This window comes from Cynocephalus volans, chromosome 2 (assembly GCF_027409185.1).
Source record: "Cynocephalus volans isolate mCynVol1 chromosome 2, mCynVol1.pri, whole genome shotgun sequence".
NCBI lineage: Eukaryota > Metazoa > Chordata > Mammalia > Dermoptera > Cynocephalidae > Cynocephalus > Cynocephalus volans.
The window spans coordinates 135,919,744-135,933,271 of NC_084461.1; the positions used below are offsets into that span (position 1 = coordinate 135,919,744).

At 43.4% G+C, this 13,528-nt stretch overlaps 1 protein-coding gene across 4 annotated transcripts in view; it reads left to right on the forward strand.

Moving 5' to 3' along the window:
- Positions 1 to 7,202: 7,202 nt before the first annotated feature.
- GRIA1 (glutamate ionotropic receptor AMPA type subunit 1) overlaps positions 7,203 to 13,528 on the forward strand; it is a 312,482-nt gene continuing 306,156 nt past the window's right edge. For all 4 annotated transcript variants that reach the window (XM_063085503.1, XM_063085502.1, XM_063085504.1 and 1 more), the window contains exons 1-2: positions 7,203 to 7,284; positions 10,314 to 10,451. In XM_063085503.1, coding sequence (XP_062941573.1) covers positions 7,203 to 7,284; positions 10,314 to 10,451 — 220 coding nt within the window. The remainder of the gene's footprint in view (positions 7,285 to 10,313; positions 10,452 to 13,528) is intronic.

Sequence of the window (13,528 nt, forward strand, 5' to 3'; positions counted from 1 at the left end):
GTAAGTGATAAGTAACACAGATACCCAGCGATGCCAGAATCAGTGTGTGGGGGCATTGTGGGGAAGATGGGAATTGAATTCTGTCTTTTAAAAAAAAAAAAAGCCAGGGTTTTGTTGTGTTGCTTAGGCTGGCGTGGAGTGGAGCAGCTATTTGCAGACGTGATTCTACTACTGCTCAGCACGGGAGTTTTGGCCTGCTTTGTTTCTGACCTGGACCTGTTTACCACTCTTTAGGCAACCAATTGGTCCCCAGCTCCAGAGTTGGTCACCACATTGATTGAATTGTATCTTAAAAAATCAGAATGTGACAAAGAAAAGTAAAGGTACTTCAGGGAATGTTAAAAACCATCCATTCACTCTTTCAGCAAGTATTTGTTGAGAACCTACTACGCGTTAGACACTCTTCTAAGCACTAGAGTGAAAAAGGTACATTCTAGTAATGGATGGAACTATAGTCAAATATTTATGTAACGTAGTTAGATAGTGATAAATGCTACAAAGAAAAATAAAGCAGGGCAAGGGAAACAAAATCATGACAGGAGGTGGGGTGCTCTTTTAGACACGATAGGTAAGAGACTTGACCAGAGCGTGAAGTGAGAGTAAGCAATGTGGATTTCTGCAGAAAGCACTTTCCAAGCAGAAAGAAGCCAAGTGCAAAGGTTCTGAGATGAGATGGTGTTTAGTGTGTCCAAAGAACAGCAAGAAGGTCAGTATGGCTGGAGTAGAGTGAGCAAGGGAGGAGGGGTATAGGAAATGGGCTGAAGAGGCAGCCAGCAGCCAGATTTCAGATTTTATTCTAAGTACAATGTAAAGCTCTGGGATATTTTAGAGCTGGGGAATGACAAGATCTGACTTCTGTTTTTAAAAATTTTACTCTGGCTGCTATATAGAGAACAAATTATGTTGAGGCGGGGAGTACAGGAGGAATGGAAATAAGGAGTTGATAAAGATTACCACGGGTCAGAGGAGAGACGAGGGTAAAATGAATGACTTGGAGTAGAGAGGTGGTGGGAAGTGGTTGGATTCTATATTTTTTAGGTATAGAATTTGCTGATGGGTTGGATGTGGAGTCCTGAGCTTGACAACTGGGTGAAAGAAGGTGTCATGTAGGGAGATGTGAAGAATGAGGAGAGGAGCAGGTTGGGGGGTCTTTAGAATCAGAAGTTTGTATATTCCTGACGGACAAAGTGTTGAAGGTGAGGGGAAATGACACAGGCTTAATGGAATATTGGCAAACTGAACTATGGGAGGTTTCAGAAGTAGATTGGAACCACGTGGAAGGCCTCCAATGCCAGGGTCAACCTGGATTCCAACCAGTAGGCAAGACTAATGACATTTCACACCTGCATACAGTAAGCTGGCAGAGTCCTTTCTGTGTGCTTGGAGACTTGCCAGATCCTTCATCTACAGCATTTCATGGATACTCTTGTCAGCCCTGTGAGGTAGACCCTCTCATTTTCCTCACTTGACAAAGATTCTGACACAAAGGGGTTAAATGGCTCCTCCAAAATCACACGTCTGAAGAGGATGGCCATGAGGGTCTGGCTCTCTTGTCTCCTAGATCAGGGCCAGGTGAGTTGCAGTGCCTCTCAGGAGAGCTGCTGAAAACGCTGTGCTGTGGATATTTGCCCCTGTAAGCAGTGCCCGGGTGGCCTTTCTGAAGGCAGGGCTAGTTTAGAGGAATAGTCGGTGCCTCCAATTGCTACCATAACGATAGTACTGCATAGTAGCTTCCCCTTGGAAAAGACCTTTTTTTTTAGGCATTGATCCTGCCCCAGGGTGTTTTCCAGAACTTGCACTGCTCCCTAATTACCTAGTAATGCTGAGGGCTTATGAAAATGCTGTCATTTGTGTGAGAGGAGGAGGGAGGACTGAAAGAAGGAAAAAAAAGAGAAAATGCTGTTAAACCTGGCAGAATTCCAGGGTGGGTAATTACATTCTTTGGGGTGTGTTCTCGCCACACACACAGTCTGTGGAATATTTGGGGAGGTTTCTGTAAGAATTGTGCTAGAAAACATGAAAAATATTATCATTATTATTTTTTTAAACATCTTTAAAAATCGAGTCTCTAACGCCACAGAGGCACCCTGTCTCTGATTGTGTTTGCACCAGTTTGCTAGCTGTCAGCGATCTGTTCTCAGATCATAAATTTGATGGTTTTTTTCCCCCTTGAATTGTTTCACACTAGAAGCCTAAAATGTTCTAGGCAGAAGAAACCTTAGTACAACCCCCACATTTTACAGATGGAGACATGAGCCCGGGGAGGGAAGGAACCTGCTAATGCTACTGCTGCAGGTAACAGGAGGTAGAGGAGAGAATGGGCCTCCCTAGACCTGATCCCTGTCTTTTTTCTTCTTCACTCCAGTCCCTGCTGTCAAAATATTTCAGAACCAGAATGGTCTGAAGCCATCATCTCATCTAATCTTTTCATTTGTAGATAGGAAAGGGATATCCAGAGAGGAAATGTCCTTGGACCCCAAATTGATATTGGGCAGGTGGTTGGACTCTTGTCTCCTGGCCTCCACTGACACTCTGTGGCCTGTGGGCCAGATCGAGCCTAGAGACACTACCTCAACCCTCCCTCCCTTTTCTTCTGATCCTTACAATGAAATTATACCTAATTAAAACACACACACACACGCAAGCACACACACACACACAAAATCCATATTTCAACTTTCTCTTGAAAGAAAAACAATTGAAAATGTGGTTACCTTTGGCCTACATTTCCTATGGCAACACTTGGCTGCCAGTGAATATCTGCAACCACCTTTGACAGGACTGAGACTCTCTAGTTCTCTTTGTCCTCACTGCCCTCTCTCCAACTCAGCTCATTTCATTCATTTTTCTGCTTGGCCCCGGGAGGCATTTGAATTTGAAATCCCTGCCCAACACCATTCTCCTTGATTTACAGTGTAAAACCAAAGCATAACAAGTATGTCTTAGGCAATTTTGGCTACATGGTAATAGAACTGAAAGTATTCCAAAGATTTGAACCGGGAAAGGTCATGATTGATCTGAGGAGTAGGTGCCACACCATCTCCAGGCCACAACTTGAGCAACATTTGGAGAGCTTTTCCATGGGCTGTCAACTGCCTGGAGTCCGTCCATTAGACACTCACCCATCTGGACTTTAAGGAGCACCCATCTTCAGGTAACTCATTTTAAAATGAGAAAAGTCTTGAAAGAAGATAAATTGAATCTTTCTTCAGTGTAATATGTTGGGGAGGGAGGCTGGAACAGGGGCACTGGTATCTAGTCACTGGTATGCCAGATGCTGTGAACCTTTGAGAAAGGTTCCTCAGCCTCAGTCTTATTTATATTTTGAACCACATAATTCTTTGTTGTGGGTGGCTGTTCTGTGCATCACACAATGTTTAGCAGCATCCCTGTCCTCTACCCCCAAGATGCCAGTAGCACTCTCCCAGTTGTGAGAACCAGAAATGTCTCCAGACACTGCCAAATATCCCTGCAGGAAGAAAATTGCTGCCATTTGAGAACTATTGTCTTAAACTGACCATCTAGCCACCCTGAGCCTTACTTAATCTGTAAAGTAGGCTCTTATTCCTGTCCTTGTGGGATTGTTGGGAGGATGAAATGAGAAGATGGATGTACAAGGGCTGTGTAAATAACAGTGTGTCGTGTCTGTAGGGTTTTGCAACAGACTGTGAAGAGTCAAGACTGATTGATATTGGCCATGGCAGATAGGACAGGGGGAGCTATAAGGAGAGTCTGAATGATGAACCAATGAAGGATGGCATCAGAACAGGTTACTTAGGGTTAGGAAGCTGTGTGGTGTGTAGTTCTAATCTTTGATGCGGAGGAAATGAGGAAATCAACTTGGAGCGGTGGTCAGTCTTTTCCTTCTCATGCACATACCTGATATTGTAACTGTCAAATGCCCCATGGCTCTTCACTGCCTGCCAGGAATTCAGTGGCTTCCAAATCCTGACCCTGGCCGCCTCTAGGTTTCGTGGTCCCCACCCTCTCTTCCCACAGGCTCCAGGCTCCTCTCCTGCCTCCAGCCCTTGCTGTGTCACTCCCTTCCCTCCCTTTGCTGTATTCCCCCAGCTCTCAACTGCTGCGGTAATTTCCTCTTCCTTCCTGGACCAGCTTTTCTGAAGCCTCATGGGATCCCCACAGACACACATACTGGTTACTTCCTTCTTTGCTCCTCCACTGTGTGTTTACATCTCTATGAGAGCACTTGTCATAGTCTGCTTTGGATGACAGTTGGCTGGCTTTGTCTGGCTTCCTCTTCTATGACATTCACCTTCCTTGAGGCAGGAACTGTGTCTGATTCCTTTCCATATCCACTAGCACCTGACCCCACTATCAGATACAGAGTAGGTTCCCACCGACATTTGAATTGAAGAGAATTTTGAAGAAAAATCAGACAAATAGTAGAAACTAAATGTAATTTGACCTAGTTGCCCAAGCTTGATATATGTAAGTTCCATGTTAATTTAATAATTGAATAACTATGTATTTAATAGGCTAAAGGGAGCTGTTGACCATACTTGAGCCGGGCAGTGACATAGAGCTATATTTTAGAAAGATCTTTCTGGCTATATAATTTATAATGTTCATAGAAAATGTATCTTTTTGACTCCTTTAAGTCCTCCCCCGCAAAGTAAGCAAAACAATTTTTACCTATTACAGGTGGGTGTTGAGGTTTTGCTAATTAATCCTTGTAAAGGGCTTTGAGATCTTCCTCTGAAAAGTAACAGAGAAGTGTGAAACCTTTAGTGACAGCCTAATTATTATTATTACCTGGCACAAAGCTCAGATAAATTAAAAGATTCCCCAGGTACCATTCAAAATAGTAAGAGACAAAAAATGCAAATGGAGAAATTATGAGATGGGATCATTGAACCACAAATTCAATGTTGACAGGGACCTTAGAAGGATCTTTCCTGATTCTGTCCTCTTATCTTCCCAAGCTGATGCTTACACTAACTTTATAATGTCCCTGCCCAGTGCTGACTGCTATTTGAGCCTAAGGGTTAAGAGCTTGGGTTTATGGTAGAGTTTCCTGTATTTAAATTCCCAATCTCTTCCTTGTTAGCAGTGGAAGCTTGGGGTAAATTTCTACACCTCAGTTTCTTTATCTATAAAATAGGCAGGAAGTTACCTACCACAGGGGTGCTGTACAAGTAAATGATGCCTGGGCCGGCCCTGTGGCTCACTCGGGAGAGTGTGGCGCTGGTATCGCCGAGGCCGCGGGTTCAGATCCTATATAGGGATGGCTGGTGTGCTCACTGGCTGAGCATGGTGCGGACCACACTGTGCAGAGGGTTGCGATCCTCTTACCGGTCAGAAAAAAAAAAAAATGATGCATGTGCATTGCTTAGTATGGTACCTGGCACATGACAAATGGTGAATAAACATTAGCTTTAAAAATTACTTATGCTCATTGATTAATATACATGAAAATACATAGGAAGTCATAAATCATCCGACGTCCAAGTTCTTTCTGGTTTAGGGGATCCATTGAACATGGTCAGATATTTCTTGCAAATCCCAGCCCTTGTAGCTGTTATACAAGTGTTGTGTGATTATGCAATCTTGGTAAGGGAAGTGAAGAGTCTCTGGATAAAATGGCCTGTTCAAGTTGCAAAGCAAAAGTGGGTCCAAAATCTATTCTCTCTCTTTCCAATTAAGGAAAAGGTGAACTTTCCTTTTCTTGTCTTAGCTTCTAATAGGTAGGAGTCCTGGATAGGGCAGTGGGTCAGTTGGTAACGGCCAGAGCATTCAAGTTTGTAGGTTGGAACGTTTATGTCTTAGTAGGTCTATGTCTTTATAATTTAATCCCTGGAGCCTTGTTTCATTTTTGTTTTTGTTTATCTATAAAACAGGATGCATGACCACTTCACAGGGTTGGTGTGAGGAGAGATGGAGACGACAGTTTGAAGTTGCTTCCTAAACTGTAGAGTGCTTTGTGGATGTTAGTGACTGCTGCTTTGCAACCCACTGTTTTCTTGAACATAGCTGTTCTCTCTACAGGTTATTTCAGCGAAATCCCTGGTCCAGGAGGGTCTGTGGAGTACCAACTCACACTGGACATGACCAGCATCCAGAGATAACTGAAAGAAGCCTGAATCCTCTCATTAGAATCCCTGCAAAATGACTCATGTAATTGCTCTGTGTAAGTATCCTTAGTCTTTATCGTACACCCACACAATTCTGATGCTATAGACTCCTGTGGAATGCGGGGGGGGAGGGGGCCCATTCTAAATGCCTAGGATTCAAAAGAGACCACCAATTCCACTTGTAAAGGTAGGCAGGGACTGCAAAATATCAAGTCTGGACACCTGCCAATCATTCTGGATCCTCCCGTTGTTTGTCTTTCAGTCATATCTGCCATTAGAGGGGAAAAAGCTTTTTTGCCTTTAAATTTCTTAGGAGGGATTTCTAGGGTCTTCCCCTCAGGAATTAGTTGTAGGAATAATTGGGCCAGTGGAGTGCAGGAGATATATCCAGCGCAGCCTGTGCACTCCTAGAAAAAGTGACCTAGATCAAGCAGCCGGTAGATCCAGGACTATTGTGGAGACCCCCTGCCACCTACTGACTTACAGCTGAACCCACATTTCCAGTAGCATCAGTGGCAGGGGGCTGGAGGGAGGAGGCAGACAGAACAGAGGAAGGGGGGAAGGGAGAAGGGGCCCACAGGGTTGCCCCTTACAGGACCAAGCGCCACTTATCACCCCTAACCACCCCCCCCACTCACAGCCACCCTTCAGCACACACAGAAAAGAGGATAAGGTGAGGATGGGGAGGCAGGGGGTGACAGGTAGGGGAGGTCAGCTGTGGAACTCTGAGCTGGATCGGTGGGTATTAGCATAGAGCTTGCTGCCTGTGTGAGTGTGAGGGGGAGAGGGAGAGAGCAAGGGAGGGAGAGAGAGGCAGGCTGCGAGAGGAGAGGGAGAGGGGGAGCAGGCGCTCCAGCGAGCATGAGGACGGGCTTCTCTTGCCCTGCTCAGTTAATCTGACTGTCAGTTGGTGTTAACGCTGCAGTTTAAGTGCTTGGATTCCACGAGAAACAGACAAACCTCGCAGAAGGAAGGAGGGAAGCAAGGAAGGAAGGAAGGAACTGCAGGAGGAAAAGAACAGGCAGAACAGTGAGAGGAATAAAGGGAAGGGGGGGAACGCCAAATCTATGATTGGACCTGGGCTTCTTTTTCGCCAATGCAAAAAGGAATATGCAGCACATTTTTGCCTTCTTCTGTACCGGTTTCCTAGGCGCGGTAGTAGGTGCCAATTTCCCCAACAATATCCAGATCGGTGAGTGAGAGGGGCAGCCTGGGGAGGGACTTTCTGGGTCTGGCCAAGGTTGTTTTGGGGCGGGGGGTTTGTGCCCTCCCCCCGTAAGGACTGCTGTGCTTGGCTATCCTATCTAAAGCTGTGCTGCGGTGATGGGAGGAAGACTTGGGCTGCCAGCGAGGGGAGGGGGCTTCTCCTGATCGGATGAGGGGCCGAGGGGAAGTGTTTATAGTGTTTACACACACACACACACATACAGAGGTCCACACACACCATTCACACTCCAGGCATGAGCATGTGAAATGGAGGAACCACCGCTTTGGAGGAAAAAAAAAATTAGGCTGTAGCATGGAAAAGGGTAGTGGGTGTTTGAGTTAACTCCATTGCTTGGTAGATGGTGCCTGATTTCATTTATTTATATAAATATGTATGATGTGTGTATTTATGTGTGTGATTATATAGTAAATATGCACATATATCTTTAATTGAGGGAGGCAGTAATGTCCTAGTCGGGGAAGGAAAAAGAGACCCTCTGGAAGATGGAGTGCAGGGTGCTGGGTTTATTGTAAGCACTGAAATAATGCCAGAAGGCCCCCACTCTGAGGTGAGGGTGCTCTCTCCCCTGCCCTGGACTCCTCTGGCATCCTTCTGTCTGCTGTCTGCCATGCTGGGCTACTGGTCCCCACTCCCCCAAGCCTGGAACTTCCTAGCCTGCTTTCTCTCTGTTTATTCAATTCCCCCTCCTCTTAAATTTTCTGTCCCCAGAGGCTGTCCACCTTTTACACACACACACACAAACACACACGTACACGTACACACACTCCTTTCTCCTTCTGTGAGCTGCCCTCATCCCTGGGCTCCCTCCTCTCAACTTGGAGGCAGATTTCAACATGCTGCATGCTTTTTTGTTCCCCATTTCCCTTTCTTAGTTGTCATGCTTCTAAAAGGCCTCCCCACCCTCTCCATGTTTACGGGGGAGCTGACAGATATTGCTATTTCTGATAATAACAGGGAAAAGCGAAACAAACAGGAGCAATAACACCAATAACAAAGCATGTCCACAAGGGCTTAGGGCTTCAATGTGACCAGCATTTCAGTGCTGTTTGTGCCCTGGAATCAAGCGAACTGCTTTGCTTGGAGGCATCTTGATTGGTTTGGTTTCTGTTTTCTCCCCCCGAGCTCCACTAGGGAAAGTTCCCATCACTGGTAGTTTGTGTTCTTCATGTGAGTGTGTGTTGGGGGAATGTGGTGTCGTTGGTATTTTGTCGGGCACACATGTGCTGCAGTACATGTCTCTTCCCCCTTCTCTAGGTAGCTGGCTCCAAGGGTGATTGGAGTGGCTGTAGAGTAACTTGCTTTGTTTCCTGACACCTGTTAAGCTACATTCTGAAGTGTATATGTATAGGTGTGCTAGTGCCTTACACGCAAAACTTCCTGCCTTTAGGGAGACACATCCCTTTCAGCCCAGCCTGTAGCCTCCTACCTCCCCACCTCCCACCCTTTTCTTTCATTCATTGCAGAAGAGGAGGAGGGGGACAGGGAAGTGTTTGGGGTGTGGTCATCTGGGGGGGAGGGTGGAGCCTCAGAATCAAGAATGATTTTTTGGTTCATTTTTACTCTTTAAAATGGGGGCATGTAAGCATGTGGAAATCACTTGCTCTTATGTATGGCATTTTAAAAAACATATTAACAATATATTGTTAGCAGTACTTATAGATTGCCCACACTTTGCTGTTTGGAAAAGCTTGTCCAGAGATACGTGGACTTGCTTTGTGCAAGTGTATTTGTGTATATTGCCACGGGTATAAATGCAGGGGGGTGTTTGTGTATGTATATATGCTATGTTTGCTCATGTATCTCCATAGATTTTTCATCATATTTAGCCCCAACTTGCTTGTTCACCTGAGAAAACCATTGCTGCTGTTTTCAAATAAAGGGTTGAAACATTAAATTGTAGAACAAATGCTAAAATATCACTGCCATCAGGTAGTATTTGATTCTACTTGTATTATTTCTAACAAACGCCTTGCGATCCATTTATTGGTTCTTAAAAACAAACATATACCCACTGTATAAGAAGTTAGAAGTGCAATATGTTGGGACCGCAATTCCCATTGGATCTGAGATCAACATTTGTGTAAACATTTATTATAATGCAGTCTCTGGAAAGGGCTGATTTTAATTTATAGAAATGTACTTCAATTCGTTTGCATGCCCACAGTAAATACAAAGATAAGCCATGTACTCTTGTATCTTGGAACAGGAGCCCCAATGGCACTTTAACCATGCTTTTTTACTAAAATAGAATATTTATATTCTCTTGATATTCTTAAGAGCCTACATCTTTGAAGCACAGCATTCTACCACGCTAACACACAATGGTAATCCCTTATGTAACAAGTCATTCCTAGGTAGCTGGGATCATGAGTAGTGAAAGAAGGAGAAAAACACCATTTGCAGGAAAGCAAGAGTTTTCAGAGGAAATGAATAATGAACCACAGAGGCAATAGGAAAGTTAAATTGCATGCAGGCCTTGTCAGGCCAAAGACCGAAAGTGTCAAAGCAAATGGTTAAAGTGCTGGAGAATCCCACAGAGTCCCAGAGATAAATTTCAATCACTCCGAGTATTAGTACCTACTTCCTGAAAGGCTCTGTGGTGAGAGAAGGGGGTGATACAAAACAAATTAGACACAGAGAGGGTTTATGTGTGTGCAAAAGTGTAGGCTTCCTAGGTGGTTTGCACAAGGGAGGAGGAAGAGAAATGCCACACGTCTCCTGTTTTCTCTGACTTTAGCTGAGTTAAGGAGTGTACAATCAAATGTTTGAGCAAAGTGATAGATGTTAGAGGCCCTTGTCACATAAAAGCTCATCTGTAGATGTTTAAACCTCAGCCTCTAGTTGAGTCCATTTGAATTCTCATCCCCACCAGAAAAAGCCACAACCAGTAAGTGTGGCATGTGAAGAAGGAAAGGGCTCATCTGGAGTGGGCTGTTGAGGAACTGAAACTCGTCTGCAGCCCAGATACCATGTTGCTTTTTCTTTCCTCTTAGGGGGATTATTTCCAAATCAGCAGTCACAGGAACATGCTGCTTTTAGATTTGCTTTGTCACAACTCACAGAGCCCCCAAAGCTGCTCCCCCAGATTGATATTGTGAACATCAGCGACAGCTTTGAGATGACCTATAGATGTAAGTAATTGCTTCTATTTCTGAGATTTCTTTCTGTGCTAGACCAATGAAAGGAGGGCCTGTGGGTAGGTGATGGTGTTGCAAAAATGACTTGAGTTGTCATTTGTCTTCATAAGAGAAAGCCCTCCAAGAAAAAATTTCGAGTCTTTTGAGTGATTCCAGCAGTTGGTATTTTAGATCCTGCAATGCTTCGTGGAATAGGTTTGCTTTCTCACTGTCAGCTAACTTTAAATGCCAACAGGATGGGTGCTCGTGTTAACTGCGTCTCCCCTACCTCGCAGATGTTTTCTGGTTCAGCTGAGAGAGTTTCACACACAGGGCACACTTCCGAGAGACCTAGAAGTAAAGGCTCTGACTTTATTATGAGAATGTGATTTAAAATGCTGAAACAATTTCCTGTCCACAAGTTAAAAGGAGAAAATGTCTCTGTAGCTTGATAAAATTGTATATCCGGTTTTCCATTTTTGGAAGTGACCAATAATTATTAAAACTTGGTGCCTTGATTATTTCCAAAATGGCTTGGAGTGATTGTTTGCTAAAGACAAAGTTTGTAGAATGCCCTTTGAGCATAAAACAGAACAAAGGTGACCTCAAGAAGGAGAAGGTATAGATGTATCTCTAGCACCTGAACTGAATACATTATAACATGTGGGCAACAAACACTGTTCTGAGTTTTTCTGGCAACTAGGATTGAAAAGGAAACCTGTGTGGTTGCATGACTGTCATTTTATGACAGATGAACGCATAAGAGTTAATTACTAGAGACATTTTCTCTCCAGGGATTAAGCTCAAGCAGGAATTTGTGTTAAGGCAGTGTGAGGTGAATGAGCAAGAACAATTTGAGACTTGAAACTTTATTAAATTGGCACCATAGGCTTTGTGTGCTACTATTGACTGGGTGACTTTTGCTGAGCTGTGGGTGGTTGAAGGCAGGGACTATATTTTCTTCTTCTCTTTCCAACATTCTTACATGGGCTCTCAATGATTTGAACTGAACATGCTTTGAAGTCTTAAAATGAGAATTCAGAATCTCCCTATCCCTAAGACCATCCATAAGATAATGTTGATATGAATTCCAAGAATTAAAATTATACCAGATTTCATTTTTGAGGACTTACTGTGCATCATGAACTGTGATAAGAACTTTATAAATATTTATAGTAACATTCTTTACCATTTATTGAGCATTGACTACAGCCCATGCAATACACTAATTGCTTTTTATGTATTAGCTAATTTAATCCACACAAGAGCTTTAAGAGATGAAAAAACTGAGGCCGCAACAGCTTTTGTAACTTGCCCAAGTCACCCAGGAAGTAAATGGTGGTCTTGTGACTGCAAGGTCCATGTTCGTGGGCACTGTGATAAATACACTGATCCTTAAGGTGACTTGATCACCTATAGTGAAATTACCAAAGATTACCCAAGAAGCAAAAGGGGATTTTCAGGGTCTTGTAAGGCAGTGGCCTGATAAAGCACCTCAGAAGTAAAACTTACGGTGTTTCAAACTATTGCTGTGATTTTGCACAGGAGTGGCCCACTAAGTAAATTAAATAGCAATTCTGCATTTTGGTAATGCTGAGGGTGAGAATCTTGTCCACTGTGTTATTCAGCACCCTTAGAAAAGAGCAGAAGTTTAATTGTTGAATTGCTATTCTATGAAACTATCTACCTAGGATGCTAAAGTAATATTGAGCAGATACTTAGCTATCAGATATTTTTGATATAGCTTAGGGTAGGGCCTTTGAGGTGGGGATTTGAGTGTGGTCATCAATGTCTCTGTAAAGCACCTGATATTATGTGTAATCTTTTGAATGCATTGCATGTGCTAATTTATTTCCTGGGGAGAGGTGCCATAGCTTTTGTTACACTGCGTAGCTTTTGTCATACTCTCAAAGGGGTCCATTACTCAAGAAGGATTACTTGCTTAGAGAATCAAGAAGAATAAATAGCTGACGTTTATTCACTCGTACTGCTGAGAAGGGTCTACAACAGCTTGGTGGAAAGAGATGTTAACTGCTCTCCTGGTGTCAAGATGTTGACTGGCAGGACAAGATAATAAAAGACAAAAATAGAGGAAAATCTTCTAAGGCAAAAGGTGGTGCTTTTATACTATTATCTTAACAACCTTAGATTTGCTCTCTAATAGAGTTGTTGGCTGTTTATTAGGGATGCAGAAATATGGCACAGGCAATGTTTTCCATTGTGGTCAGTGGACCTGGAATGGATGGATCTGGCTTCTTAAATTTGATCCTGCCATGTACTAGGTTACAAGTTTCCATGAATTTCTGCCTTGTTCATTTGGTTGTTCTTTAAATGTTTCTTCAAAGCTATCAATTGAAATGGACATTGGAAACGCAGAGATTATAAAATGTCTTTGCTCTCAAGTAGCTTACAGTCCAGAGGAGGACACTGTCATAGGGATTATCTGAGAAGCAATAATGTTATTTTGTGCTTAGATCTTTAGTTTCTTCTCTTTTAGCTCCGAGAGCAGAGGGCATACTGGGCAATTTGAACAGAAATCGTGGCATTGGAATTCCTGGCCTGCCTGAAGGAGTATCTGTTAACTTTTATGTGAGGATGGGGAATCCTTGGGGCTATGTTCACTGTGGTCCATTGGTCTGGGAAAACTTTACATCTGTCCCAATTTGAACTGAGTAAAAGAATATCAAAGGGAGCAGAGCAGTTTGGGGCAGAATAGGTTAATTAATTATTCATGGAAAAACCAAGAAAAGCATTTTATTTAGATTTAATTTTGTGTGCTTTTTGAAATCTTAATTATTGGTTTCCTTAAATTAACTGCCCCAGTCAGTCTTACCTCCAGAAAATGATCAAGTATTTGTTTTTCATAATTTTTGGTGTCATTTGATCTTTTCCTGTGCATTTTGCTATTCATTATCCCTCCACCAGAGGGTAGAGAAAGGAAGGGAGAGGAGGTGTAACAGGAATTGTTCCTGCTACAGGTGTTAGCAACAGGGGCTTCAACAGGAAGAGTGGTGGTTATAGGGTATGGGAGGCAGGGGAGATGGAAGAGGAGTGTTACCAATACCACTGGCCAAGGCGACAGTTTGATGTTT